Genomic DNA, 13,836 nt, shown 5'->3' with positions numbered 1-13,836 from the left:
TTATCTGGGATCACTGTATTGCTAAGAATAGCCAAGTCATTCACAGCTGATCATTATACAATATTGCTGTTATAATATGCAATGTTTTCCTGGTTCAGCTCATTTCACTTTTTAATTTACATAAGTTTTTCCAGGTTTTCCTTAGAGCATTCTGCTTATCATTTCTTATAGCAATTATTATATTATTTAATCACAATCATATACAACCACTTGTTCAGCCATTTCCCAACTGATGGACAATTTCAATTCTTTGACACCACTAAATGGCTGAAAATATTTTTGTACCTATAGGTTCTTTTTCTTTTCATTTTTTTATCTCTTTGCAATATAGACCTATTAGCAGTATTACTTGGTCAAAGGCTATACCCAGTTTTAAAGCCTTCTAGACATAGTTCCAGATTGCTCTACAGAATGGTTGGATCAGTATACCACTCCACCAACAATATGTTAATGTCTCAAGTTTCCCATATACCCTCTAGTATTTGTCATTTTCTTTTCCTGTCATAATAGCCAATTTGATAGGTAAGTGGTGGTAGTGTGGACATTTTTCTAAATAGTAATGATTTCAGATCATTTTTTTATTATGACTATAGATAGCTTTGATTATTTTAGCTGAAAACTGCCTGTTTATATACCCTTTGACTATCAATTGAGGAATGGCTTATTTCTATAAATTTTACTAAGTTCTTTATATATTTGAGAAATGATATGTTTATCAAAGAATCTTTCTGTAATTTTTTTTCAGTTATAATTACTACATATTTTTTCCATACTATTTTCCCCATTTATCCTACTCTCTCCTTTCACTCTATCCACTCTAAAAAAGGAATTTAAAAAAAAAAAAAAAAAAAGCTAAAATTGTATTTATATTTAACTAGGGGAAAATATTTAAAAATGCATTTGTTTACATTCTTCTAGGATAGGGATAGTTTAGACAAGGTAAAGCACATGAAGAAGGGTAAAGAAAATTCTGGACCGAGACAATGAAAGGCTTCAATTGTTAAAAAGTAAAACATGTATTTTATGCTGTAAGAGAGAACTACTGAAACCTTCTCAGTAGGGCAGAGAAAATTTTGGACCTAGACAATGAAGGACTTCAATTGTTAAAGAGTAAAACATATATTTTATGCTGTAAGAAGAGAGAGCCACTGAAACCTTCTGAATATGGCAGCGACAATAAAATTTGAGTTTAAGAATTATGACTCTGGCAACTGTTTGAAGGAGAGCCTGGAGGGGGAGAGACTATACCAGAGGGAAATCAATTAGAAATTAATGCAATAGTCCACATGAGAAGTAAAAGATTTGAATTAAGACAACAGCCTATGAGCTGAGAAGAAGGGAACAGATACAAAATATGTGGGAAGTAAAATCTAAAAAATTTAGCAGTTGATTGGACATTAGGGATGAGGTGAATTGAAGAGTCAAGGATGATTCCTAAGTTTTGAACCTTGAAAGGATGATGGTACCCCTGAAAGAAATAGTGAAGTTAGAAAGAGAAATAGGTTTAGAGATAATAATACCTTCTATTTTGGATGTACTGAATCTGAGATACTTGTGGAACACAAAGAAATATGAAGAAGGCAGTAATAAACTTATGAGAGAAAGTACTGGTAGATAAATAGAACTTGGAATCATCTATAGAGATGACAACTGAACCCATAGGAATTGACAAGAGGCTCCAGGACAGACCTTTGTTGGAGGGAGGGGAGGGGAGACACATGAACAACTAGGAAATAGGTCATGGATGATGATTCAACAGAGAAAACTGGAGGAAAAGTGCCCGTTATGTGCTGTTGTGTTATAAATTAGTTAATACACAGAACTACTACTCTTTTCTCTAATTTCCACTTATTTTCACTCTCCTTGACAAAAATTATGAATCAGTTTAATGTTATCTGATTGTTTTTCAAAATATTCTAGAGGATCTTGTAGCTTAAAACCAAATGGTGAAACAGTATGGCATCGTGGACAAGGCGCCAGCTATAGAGCTATGAAGCTATGGGTTCAAATCCTATATTTGACACACAATGACTCTTTTTAAACTTCTCAGTGTTCTGGGCAATTTCCTAAGACTAAATGGAATAAAGGTTAATGATCTACTTTCATAGAGAGTTTTCCACACTCAAACCACACAAAGAGTTTCCATTGCCAATAAAATTTAAGTTTGGTCCCTATTACCTAAAATTATATTACTGGAACAAGTTCTGAAGTAATCTCTTTCTAAGAAGTTTGTACATATTAGGGACAATATCAAGTAGATTCTACTATGCAAACTGAAAACAATTATGAAATGCAGTTCATCTTTTAATTTTCACTTCTCAAGAAATAAATGAAGCACTGTACAAGCATTTTAGAAATACTGAGAAGTGTATTATGTGATTCATCTTGATATTATTTGTTCTTATATAAAATTCAAGTGGTGTTTGAATCTGAACTCAAAAACTGCTTCTATTTTTTTTTTTTTAATTTGACCCATACTTTTATTAGTAAAAGGAATTCCTGAAGAAACCATTATTGTTCTTTGGTATTTGTTCAGTAATTTAGAGGCTCAGGGGGACTGAGAGGGTCACAAAGTCAGTATGTGAAAGAGATGAGACCTGAACCCTGTATCATTCACAGAGCTGAATCTGTATCATTGAATTACAGAGTTTGCAGGATTTACTGGGGCAAAGTTGTTTTCCAGAATAGTTGGTCTAGTTAACAACTCCACTTAATAGTATCATCTGTAATTATAAAGAACACTTATACATGCTGCAAATTCTTTTTTTAGTGGCTAGAGGTTAATTAAAAGTTTTGTATCAAACAAAAAACTTGGCCTTTATTTATGAAAAAGCTTTCTATTTAATAGTGCAAAAGTTTTGGTAACTGGAGTACTACAGATAAGAACACAAAGCCTATGCTCCAATGAGATATTTATATATAATCAGACAAATAAGAACTAAAGTAAGTCTTCAATCAAGCACCGTACATCTGGATAAAAGATTTTAAAAATTTGATACTTCAATACTCATCAAATTTATACATTTGCCTGGGAGACTATTTAATTGCAAATTAATTTTCAAAAAAAGAATAAAATAAAGAGGGATAGGCTTGTAATTTATAGTTTGTATGCTCTTTCCCTTCCCACCTTTTACCTTTTGGAGTTTTTGCAGTAAATTCAGGATCAAAATAAAATGTGTCTTCAGGTCTACCAGTTGCAGGCTTAAAGGGTGGAAGAATTTCTCTTCTATATAATTTCTAGAGTAGAAGAAATAAGAATTATACTCATATATATATATATATAGTTATTTAGAATCATAGGGTATTAAGAGATAGAAAGTATAGTGTTCTATTTTAATTATATAAAAGGTAAGGCAAAGGAAGTCCAGGTGAAGTCAACAAAACAGAACAAAAACATTTAAGAGTCAATTAGTCTATAACAACAAATGACAAAGAAGATTTCATGGTATTGTTAAAAAAAAAAAAAAAAAAAAGACAAAAACCCACTGGATTTGGAGTCAAGAGAGCTGGATTTCAATCTTAATTCTAGTACTTATTATCCTTGTGACTTTCAGTCACTTGTACTTATCAGGGCTGCTTCTATAAAATGAGGAGGCTGAATAAGATGATTTATAAAATCTCTTTTTAGGTTTAAATGCTATGAAAAATTATTCTGTAAAGACAATGAATCAGGGAAGTCAAAGTTAAAACTGGAAGGATAGTCTGAACCAAGGATAGAGAATAGATGGACAACTATATAATAAAAAGCTAGAAAGCTGAAATAGTCCAAAAATCAAGTGATTCAACCAGTATTTTGCAAAGGTTTTTACTTTTAGTACTGCATACTCAGTTCAACAAGCAATAATATCCCTATTATGTATCAGATCCAAATCTCTAGGCAAGAGATATAAAGAAAAAAAAAAAGATCAATTGAGTGGAAACAGAGGAGTTGCCCTGAAGGGGAAATATGCAAAGTTAGACTGGAAAGACAGTTGGATATGGCAAAATGTTATAGGAGCCAGAGAGCCTTGTGTTATATACCAGAGGCAATAGTTTATTATGGAAAATTCTTTAGAAGGATATTGATATAATGAGACCCACAATTTAGGGGTATGACTATGAGGAGACCAATTAGAAGGTTATTGAATTACTCTACACAAGAAATGATGAGGATTCAAATTCAGAGAGTTATTGGAATAACAAAAAGAGGATAAAGAGATAGGATAGATAAGAGAGTCTGTAGTGTCAGAATAATAAGATGGCACCTGGACAGATATACTGTACATATTATTCTTAAATTATACTAATAATTCTAGTAGAATGTAAACTCATTGAGACTTTTTTTTTTTGGTGCCACATAGCATGTGCTTTAATAAGTGCTTGTTGAATGAATATGTCCAAGGGGGTGAATAAGAATGAAGAACTGAAGATATGATCCCTGGGGTGTGAACTTGAGTGAATGGAAGCACTGAATGAATGGAAATGAGTGGTACCTCTGACACAGATATGGAAGTTAGGAAGAAGGCTAGGTCTAAATGGAAAGATACTAAGTTCTGTCTTGCACATATTGGTTTTATGACCTAATGAGACATGTACATGGCAATGTCTAGGAGATATGTAGAGATGTGGGACTGGAGCTCAAGAAAATATAATAAACAACTGTGATGGACTTGATTCTTCTCAACAATGAAGTGGTTCAGGGCAATTCCAAGTGACTTGTGATGGAAAGGGCCATTTGCATCCAGAGAGAATTATGGAGATTGAAAATGGATCAAAGCTTAGTATTTTCACCTGGCTTTTGTTGTTTTCTTTATTGCATTACTTCCTTTTTGATCTGATTTTTTTTGAACAACATGATGAATATGGAAATATGTTTAGAAGAATTGCACATGTTTAACCTATATTGGATTGCTTATTGTCTTGGGGAGAGGGAGAAAAATTTGGAACAAATGGTTTTGCAAAAGTAAATGTTGAAAACTATCTTTGCATGTATTTGGAAAAATATACTACTATATAAAAAAAAGAAAAAAATATATGTATACATATATAAATTCCTGTTCTTTCTCTATCTCCTTTTTTAAAGAGCACCAGCCCTGGAGTCAGGAGGACCTGAGTTCAAATCTGGTCTCAGACACTTAACATCTACTACTAGCAGTATGACCTGGGCAAGTCACTTAACCCCAATTAACCTCAAAAAAAAAAAAAAAAAAAAAGCAGAAATATAAAAGAGCTATAAAGTCATCAAATTGTGTAAATATCTGTCCTATGTATATATTCCAATAATAATAATAATGATAAAATGAAAATAAAAAATAAAAAAAGAGAATGGATTTATAGAATTGGAAGTCATCTACTTAAATATAATATTTGAAAATGTGAATGCTAATAAGATCATCAATAAAGAGAGCACAAGGAGGAAAAAAAGTCCAAGATATACCTTTGTGGTACACAGACAAATTTGGGGAAGCACATGGATAACAGTACTGGCATCATTCTAATTGATGTGGGGCAAATGTTCTGTACTGAGTATTGTGTAAGAGTTAGAAACACTATATTTCAAATCCCTCATTTTAGAGATGCAGAAACTAAATCTTGGAAACTAAAGTGCCCTGCCCAAGATCATAGCAAGTTATAGCAGACAATCAAGTCTATAACCCCTATTATGTCAGCATTTTTTTCACTCAAAGTTACAGTATATCACACTTTCATATTAAGCAAAGTTTTATTAAATACTTACATTCCAGTCTATTGTGGAGAAAAATGAATGCCTTTTAATTTCTTCAACTCCATCAGGTCCTGCTCCTATCAAAAGTCACTAAGATTAGTTGCTTACTTTTCATTAAGCAAGAAAAATTATTTATTATTTACTTACTCAAATGGCTGGCTTAAAACCAAGAAAAAAAAAAATAACAGTTTCAAAAAGTAAAAAAAGTTTACCTAGTCTGTTTGCAGGATTTCGTTTGAAAAGCATACGTAAAAGACTTTGTGCTTCAGGGGTTAAAAACTGTGGCATTCCAAGTTTGGCTCTAAAGAGTAAAAAATAATACAAAATTTTAGTAAATAATCAACTATCATATCATTGCCAGAGTTTCTTCAAAAGCTACAAATTGTTTTGAATAGTTATTTGGGATTATGAAAAGTCTTTTAAGAAAATAATTGCATGAAACTTTTAATATCAAAATCTAGAAAACAGATACAATTAAATACAATTCTTTCACTTATTTAAAATACTCAGTTCAAGTTACACGTTTTGAAGATGTAATTTTGTACAAACAATAGAAAGTCACACAGATGTTTCTACTTTCAAGAAAAAAAGATAGGATGCAAGAGTTACTGTGTGAATCACCACAGAATTTGTACTTCCTTGAGCAAATTAATATAATATTTCTGATGGAAGTGTGTTTGAATTTGAGAATAAAATGGTGAAAAGGTTTTTAGAAAATGGTACCACATTTGTTTTTGGATGGGACCTATGAATTAAAGGATGTATGATGTATGTAAATTCAAAGATTAGGTAAGAAAATCCTACTACCACTGCAGAACAACCATTGCTCTGTATTTCATAGTTACCTGGGTTGAGTAATTTGATCAGTGTTAAGCAAAGGGAGCCTTGAACATAGTTCTTCTTGAAGCCAGGGTCAGCTTTCTATATATTACATTGCCTCTTAACTAAATAGAATAAGGTAGGACTATTTTAGCTGTCATTAATACTACTATAAAGCTATGGATCTTTTTCTTTTTAAAACAACAACAAAACACACAGTAAATGCAATATTTATTTCTCTGCTAATTTTATATATCAATTACAATTTTTCACAATATTTCAAATGTTCCAGGCTTGGTCATTTATTAAAGTAAAAATACTTCCATGAAGTCTTATAAAGCAGACCGGAAGCTTGCATTGAAAAGGCCCTTGGATTGACTATGTCTATTTCATGATGAATACAGTAGCTCAAATCAGAGCTGTAACTCAGCAAGTTAGTTGCAGTGTGATGTATTTTTGGGTCACAACAACTCCTGAAGATTAATCCACAAACCATAGAGGAGTTTCAATTAGCATTAAAGGAAGGAACACCAACAACAATGAAATCATGGCTCTTTGAGGTATAAAATACACATTTTAATTTTATAATACAGTATAAATAAGAATACTTACTTGAGGATCATAGTCATAGTTTCTTTTCGGTCTTTCCCTTGAAATGGTAGAGTACCGGTAAGCATCTCAAACTGTAAAAATAAAATATTTAGCTGCATCAAGTAAATGGATGATTGCCAAACAAGGACTCTAAAAAATGCCAAAATATAAAGAACCAGGAAATTAGTAATACGATTTATGTATATGCATTACTAGTAAACATTTGCCAGTTATCTTAAAGAAATGTTTAACCCACAATCTATTAGCTGAAAGTTTACAAATTTTAAAAATTCTTATGTATTTTTGAAGAATTGGCAAAAAAAAAAAAATTCATATCAAAATTCATATATTCAATGTTTGAGGAATGGCTTGTGATTATGGCCAATGTATGAATTTGTTTTGCTTTACTATATATACTCATAACAAGGGTTTTATTTTTCTGTTTTTTCAAAGAAAAGATTACAAAAGTATTTGGGAGAAAAAATGTAGAATTAAAAATACAAATGTATAATCATTTCTGTTGTTTAAGTAACAAGGTCCCATGAATTACTTTTAAAAAAGTGCTTTGTACATCAATTTTATGGAAAAGGAGTAGCTTATAGTAGAGAATTCTACTCTAAAGGACTAGAACTAAGCTATTTAAAAAATGAAAAAAACTTAAAGAAATAGGAAAAAAAAAATCTAACAAAAGGAAGCACCATGACAGGAAAATTAGGAAAATATAAACATTATGAGTGCATTGACAATATTAGGTGGTGAATGAATTAGTCATAAAAAAAAGTACTATTATGTGAGAAATAAGGCTGAAGGGCATTAGTGAATGGGAGTGATTCAAGACAGGCTTCAGCAAGAAAGGAGCACTTGGACACAACAGGTAAGACTGAGGACAACACTCCAGGTACAAGAAGCAACAGCAGCAGCAAAGGAGTAAGAGGAAGGCAGAGATGGAGAAAAGAGAGCAGACTGATTTGACTAGAATATAGGATATGGGAGGAGGATACTATCCATAAGATAAGACTGGAAAGGCAGTAACAGATTATGAAGAATCTTGCATGTCAGGCAAAGGAATACAAACTTTATTCAGAAGGAAACAGAAAATCTCTCTAGCCTTTTAAGTAGAAAAATGACATTATCATATCTATACATAAGAAAGGTTATTCTGGCAGTAAGAGGAACACAGAACTATAAATTTAAGTGTTGGAAGACACTTTAAAAGACACTATGCAAATCCCTCTTTTACAGATGAGCACATAAGAATTAAAAAAGAGTAAATCAGCAAGAATTTTTGTCTACTGAAATGAGGGCAATGGGTAACAGAGAAGGGGGAAGAATGGGGTCAATTTTGTTCAGATGTAATCAACAGGACCTGGTAATTGATTGTATAGTAGAGATAAGGAAAAAGGCTGAAGCAAATATAACCCAAAATTACAAACCTGGGAGTGTAGGTAAATGGTGGTACCAAAGAAACAGCAAAGTTAAAAGGAAGCTTGGTTTTAGGCATATTGAGTGTCAGATGCTAGATAATTGGTAGAGATGTTCTAAAGGTAGTTGGAAATTGAAATCTGCAGCTCAGAAGAGGGTTTATTAGTGAGTCATTAACTTCCATAGTAATTGTAACCCTGGAAATGGAATGAAATAAGGCAAAGAATAGAAGACAACCAAAACAGACTCTGAGGAAGACTCATATTAAAAGGTCGTAAAGAGAATGAAACAAGGAAAGAGGTTATAAAGAAAAGAACTAGGAAAGTATAATTTTGATGGAATTAAAAGGAAATATCCAATAAAGAGTAGCAGTCAATACTGTCAAAAGATGCAGAGATATCAAGAAGATACATCCCTGTGGATTTTGAGGATTAATTTCTTTCTTATGTTTTTTATGGAAACATCTGGCTATTAATTTAAAATACAAGAAAATGCTCCCTTTGGCTCTCCTGAAAAGAAACAACAAATCTTTTCATCTAGGTCCTCACAATGTAAAAGCAGCGGAAAAAGCTACTGATACATTAGCCAGTTTTCATTTCCTGACAACCTAGGTAGAAAACTCAGGATTATCTACATTTCTTCCCTCCTGATAGAGAGTTCTATCTGTGTAACAAATATTGCTGAAAATTTTCTCATTGTGTAACATAATAAGACTGTTCTTACCTTAGTTATTAAAATAAGAAAGGCTTTTACAAAAGGATTAACTTGTTTCAATCTAATATAAAAATAAACTTAATATTAAATCTACAAATACTGGAAATCAAAATATAAAATAAATGGTTTTTTAACATAGTCTTGTTATTCTCCTCCCTAGCAATTAATACCATGTTTGCTCTTATTTAATAAACAAACCTTACCATCAAAACACCAAAAGACCACCAATCTGCACTCTGTGTATGACCTCGTCGATTAACTACTTCTGGAGCCATATATTCTACTGTTCCACAAAAAGAATATGCCTTCTTCTCATGATCAATAGATTCTTTACTTAGGCCAAAATCTGTTTAAAAAGATCAACTTTATTATTTTCCTAACTTATCATTTAAAACAATCTACAATTTATATTATTTTATATTTAAATATATAATTATTATTTATTTCAGGAATTTTCTCTAAAAAGGCAATGCAAATTATAATGGATAGGAAATAATACTTTAATAAAAATAAGATTTATATTTACCTGTTAACTTGATGTGGCCTTCTTCATCAAGTAATATACTGGAAGAGAACAAAAAAGTTTAAAAATCTTTTAACATCATGTTTGTAGAACATTCAATATATTAAACTAACTTCACAGAAGAATTTGTCATAGGTAGCTAAAACTGAAACTCTACCTTTACCTACAAAAATAAATGATAATACTGGGAGAGGGAGAGAGGAAACAAGATTTTAAATTGTACCTGGAAGACAATAATCATAAAACAAATAACAAGATTGGGGGAGCCAAATGGCATTGTGAAAAATATCAGTAGATGTCAACTTTTTTACCCACAAGGTGATATAACCACCATGGTATTATTTTGTGAAAAGCCAAGGTGCTACACTAATATATGCTATTATTATTCTAATAAGATGTTTTGATAAAATAATACCAAATGCCAAAGATAAAGGTATTATGTGAATGATCCAGAAACACTTAAAAACAGTTACCACTAAATACAAAAGCAGCTCTGGAAATGCCATTGGCTACATATTCAATATATCATTTACAGTTAGATTCCAAAACTTTAGATTAAAAAGCAAACTTCTCTAATCATGTGTTATTGCATCATTTATTATATACTGGTTGCCAAATTTGTATAAACAACTCTGCAGATGGGAGGAGAAAATGGGAAACTTTTATTTAAGTGAAGAAGACTTAGTACCTTCATTAGCAAGCCTAATCCATGGCAGCAGTGGGGATAGCATCTCCTGCTACCAATGAGCCACTGTGTGATAGGCAATTATTAGCTTCCAGAGGCTGACTCTACTCTTTGGAAATGGAAGTAAGAGGAAAGGAAGTAAATGGTTTGAATGCTTTGTACTATGTCACTACTACATATAAATTTCATTTTTAAAAAAAGCATATTGTTTTAGGTTCCTTTGTAGTTTCAGGTTTATCAGTTTTCATTAGTATATACTTTAGGGTCTTAGAGTAAAAATGTTTAAAGCTAATTGTCATGAAGATGTGTAGAACCTCTTGATTTTATAAGGATTATAAGCTACATGTAAATTATTTTATTTACCCAAAAGAGGTCTATATAAAAAGTTCTATATAAATGTCAGTTAGCCAACTAGCAGTTAACTGTGTGGCAACTAATATGCCAAGCATTAGAGATACAAAAGCAAAAAAAAATTGTTCCCCTGAAGTACTATACATTCTAATGAAGAAGAAAATATAGAAAAAAGGAGAAAGGTGGAGCGTCTAAAGTTAAGTATTCTGTCTTAGTAGAGATTTTCTAACATTTAACTTAAAATTTTATAACCTCTCAAATAGCTCTCAGTATTTATGTCTTTTGAACAAAATTTATAATTATAAGTAATTTGGAAGAAGTGTTTTTCCTCTATTTAAATAACAGCTGTTTTTTTGTAAGGAAAAAAAATCCAAGAAGTGACTGTGTGGTAATGGCTTATATGTAAATAATATAAAGGTATTTACTGACTAGTTACAGTAGACTATCTTCTCGGCCTAAAAAAAAAAAATTATAAAAATTTGGCAAAGCAAACAAACAAACAAAAAAAACAACTCTATGACCCCAAAATTTGGCATTCACTTTCTAGATATAATTGTGCTGTATAATGAAAGGAAAACGAGAGTTAAAGTCAGAAAACTAGGTTTGAGTCATAGAAGTACCATTTACAGCAACATTTAATCTGAAGTATTTAATTTCTTATCTGTTCACTTGGAACTATAATACTTCTGCCTTAATATATTCTATTGCAGCCTTACTACAAAGTTGTTATTTTAATTTACAACAGTAAGTAAATGGAACTAAGTAAATAAATGCAAATTTTAGCAGTAGTAAAATTCTAGCACTGTAAGCAGCAAAAAAGTAATTATAATGAAGCATGTAATCTAAAACTTGTGTTAGTAATCTACTACTGAACCGTGCCCTAGATGGGAATGTTAACTTTAGTACTGCTTTATAGAAGACAGTATACCCAGTTTATACTGCTAATAACACAGTGGTTTTTTACATGCAAAACTTTTTTTGTTTTTTATAGTCCTTTTTTTTGGAATTAAGTTTATGCATATTAATGGAAGTTAGAACAAAATATATCATTAAGTCATTCTGGGAAAAATAAATCTAGAATGAGAATGTGAACCATTTTTAGCAACTGGACTCAACATCACAGAAAATGCTGACAAGGGCTAGGCTACTCTGAAGTACCTCTGGAAAGGATTTTAGCTATATCAATGTTCAGTTCTATCTCCCTGGGAAAAAAAGCAAAACAAGTTTCTGTTTGAAAAATTGTGAGGAAAAGAAAAGGAACTTGTAACAGTTCCCATAATCTATACTGATGTGCAAAAACATGATCCCAAATGTTATCCTGGGTTTTCAGTCCATGAAGAGGTCTCTTCAGCCCACTTGCTCATCAAAGATATTTTTCAAAAGAATGGATAACTTTGTACAAAACAGAAACTTTTTGGATGAGAAATAGATCTGGAGGGTGTATAAGGCCTGGAGCTTGCTTACCTTTTTATTTCAATTACTTTATTCCCAAAATAAGTTAATTCTTTAAGGAAATGACATTGAGCATGTACCTAAGTCAGTTGCTCTCACTTAACAAATCATAATAGTTTAAAAAAAAAAGAGCATCAGAAAGTGTTTGGATGGTATTTATGATTTTGAAAAAGGCATAGGTTGAAGCTGATGACTAAAGGAAAAAAGCTGTTGAATGCTGAAGGAATCCTGAGGACTTGGCATTTATTCATGTTATAATGAAATACATTTGGTCATTTGGGGATTCAAAAACCTACTGCTATCCTGACAGATTATATTTTAAAATGTGAAGAAAAAAGTGAAACATACATGCATGTACTCATAATAATGTTAGCCAACCAATAGCATTTATTAAGGGCTTACTACTATGTGCCAGGCATTGGGGTGGGTATTAGGGATTCAAAGTTAAAAGTAAAACAATTCCTTGCCTTTGGTAAATGCAGCATCTAGCAAAGGGAAAAAATGTAAACATATAGGCATGTGCAAAACATCATTTTGGGGGGAAGTATTATCAGGTAGATAGGATCTAGGGAAGGTTCATATATAAAGTTGCAGTTAATCCAACTCATGAAGAAAAAAAGGGATTCTACTGGGAAGAGATGAAGAGGGAGTGAATTATAGACATGAGGGGCAGAAAATCCGTGTAAAAATACAGATACATGAGATGGAGTGTTATGTATATGGAACAATAAATAAGGTCATTTTTGTAAGACCAGAGTATTTATGAAAGGGAATAATGTGGAATATGTCTGGAAAAGACAGGATAGTACAACAAGAAATTACTATATTAATCTAATGGCCTCTAAAGTCTCTAAAATAATTTTACCTGTGCTCTACCATTGTTGGCATAAACGATGGTAGTGAATCAAATAAGGATTATTTTATTTGCACTACCATTAGTATTAAGTTATGGTTGGCAACATTTGTTAAAAGGAAATTCTAATATAAAATCTGGACATGAGAAACATCTGAATGGCATAATGAAAATGTTCTGATTTAACAACTTATTTTTGAAAAACATTCAATTATATATATATAAAATTTTAGTTCAGACTTCTAATTTATTTGATGAGGAAATTCACTCTACTAATGCAATCTTAGAACTGTTTGGCGATTTAGTCTTAGCGAGTAGAGGTGCTAAGAAATTAAATGATTTGCAGCAGGGCAATGAAGCCAGCACAGATAAAAGGCAGAGTAATAAAGTCAGTATAAGAGCCTCTTACTATATCAATGAATTTTAGTTGGAAAAAATATATATACATATATGTTTACAATACACATGAATATCTGCATACAAAATGTCTTCTTGAATGCTTTTTACTATTGAATAAAATACTTTTCTTAGGATTTCATATGACCTTGTTTATTTTTACCAGAAGCCAAATTTTGTACCACTACAATTAGATATTATGAAAATGACAAAAAAACAAAACAAAACAAAAAAACCCCCACACCAAACCAAAAATCAACTACAGAGGTGTCTTGGGAAGTAAATAGAAATAAGTGAAATTCATCTAGTAATAACACACTGGGGGG

The 13,836-nt window shown here is 31.6% G+C and overlaps 1 protein-coding gene across 6 annotated transcripts in view; it reads right to left on the bottom strand.

Annotated features, from left to right (window-relative positions):
* RPS6KA3 (ribosomal protein S6 kinase A3) overlaps nt 1-13,836 on the bottom strand; it is a 97,539-nt gene that overhangs the window by 29,439 nt on the left and 54,264 nt on the right. For all 6 annotated transcript variants that reach the window (XM_031959505.1, XM_031959506.1, XM_031959509.1 and 3 more), the window contains 6 exons: nt 9,777-9,814; nt 9,454-9,596; nt 7,136-7,206; nt 5,917-6,005; nt 5,717-5,781; nt 3,135-3,237 (listed from right to left, as the gene is read on the bottom strand). In XM_031959505.1, the coding sequence (XP_031815365.1) occupies nt 3,135-3,237; nt 5,717-5,781; nt 5,917-6,005; nt 7,136-7,206; nt 9,454-9,596; nt 9,777-9,814 (509 nt within the window). The remainder of the gene's footprint in view (nt 1-3,134; nt 3,238-5,716; nt 5,782-5,916; nt 6,006-7,135; nt 7,207-9,453; nt 9,597-9,776; nt 9,815-13,836) is intronic.

The sequence above is a fragment of the Sarcophilus harrisii genome, chromosome 3 (genome assembly GCF_902635505.1).
Source record: "Sarcophilus harrisii chromosome 3, mSarHar1.11, whole genome shotgun sequence".
Lineage (NCBI taxonomy): Eukaryota > Metazoa > Chordata > Mammalia > Dasyuromorphia > Dasyuridae > Sarcophilus > Sarcophilus harrisii.
The sequence above is the reverse complement of the archived record's forward strand: the minus strand, read 5'-3'. Positions and strand labels throughout refer to the sequence as shown.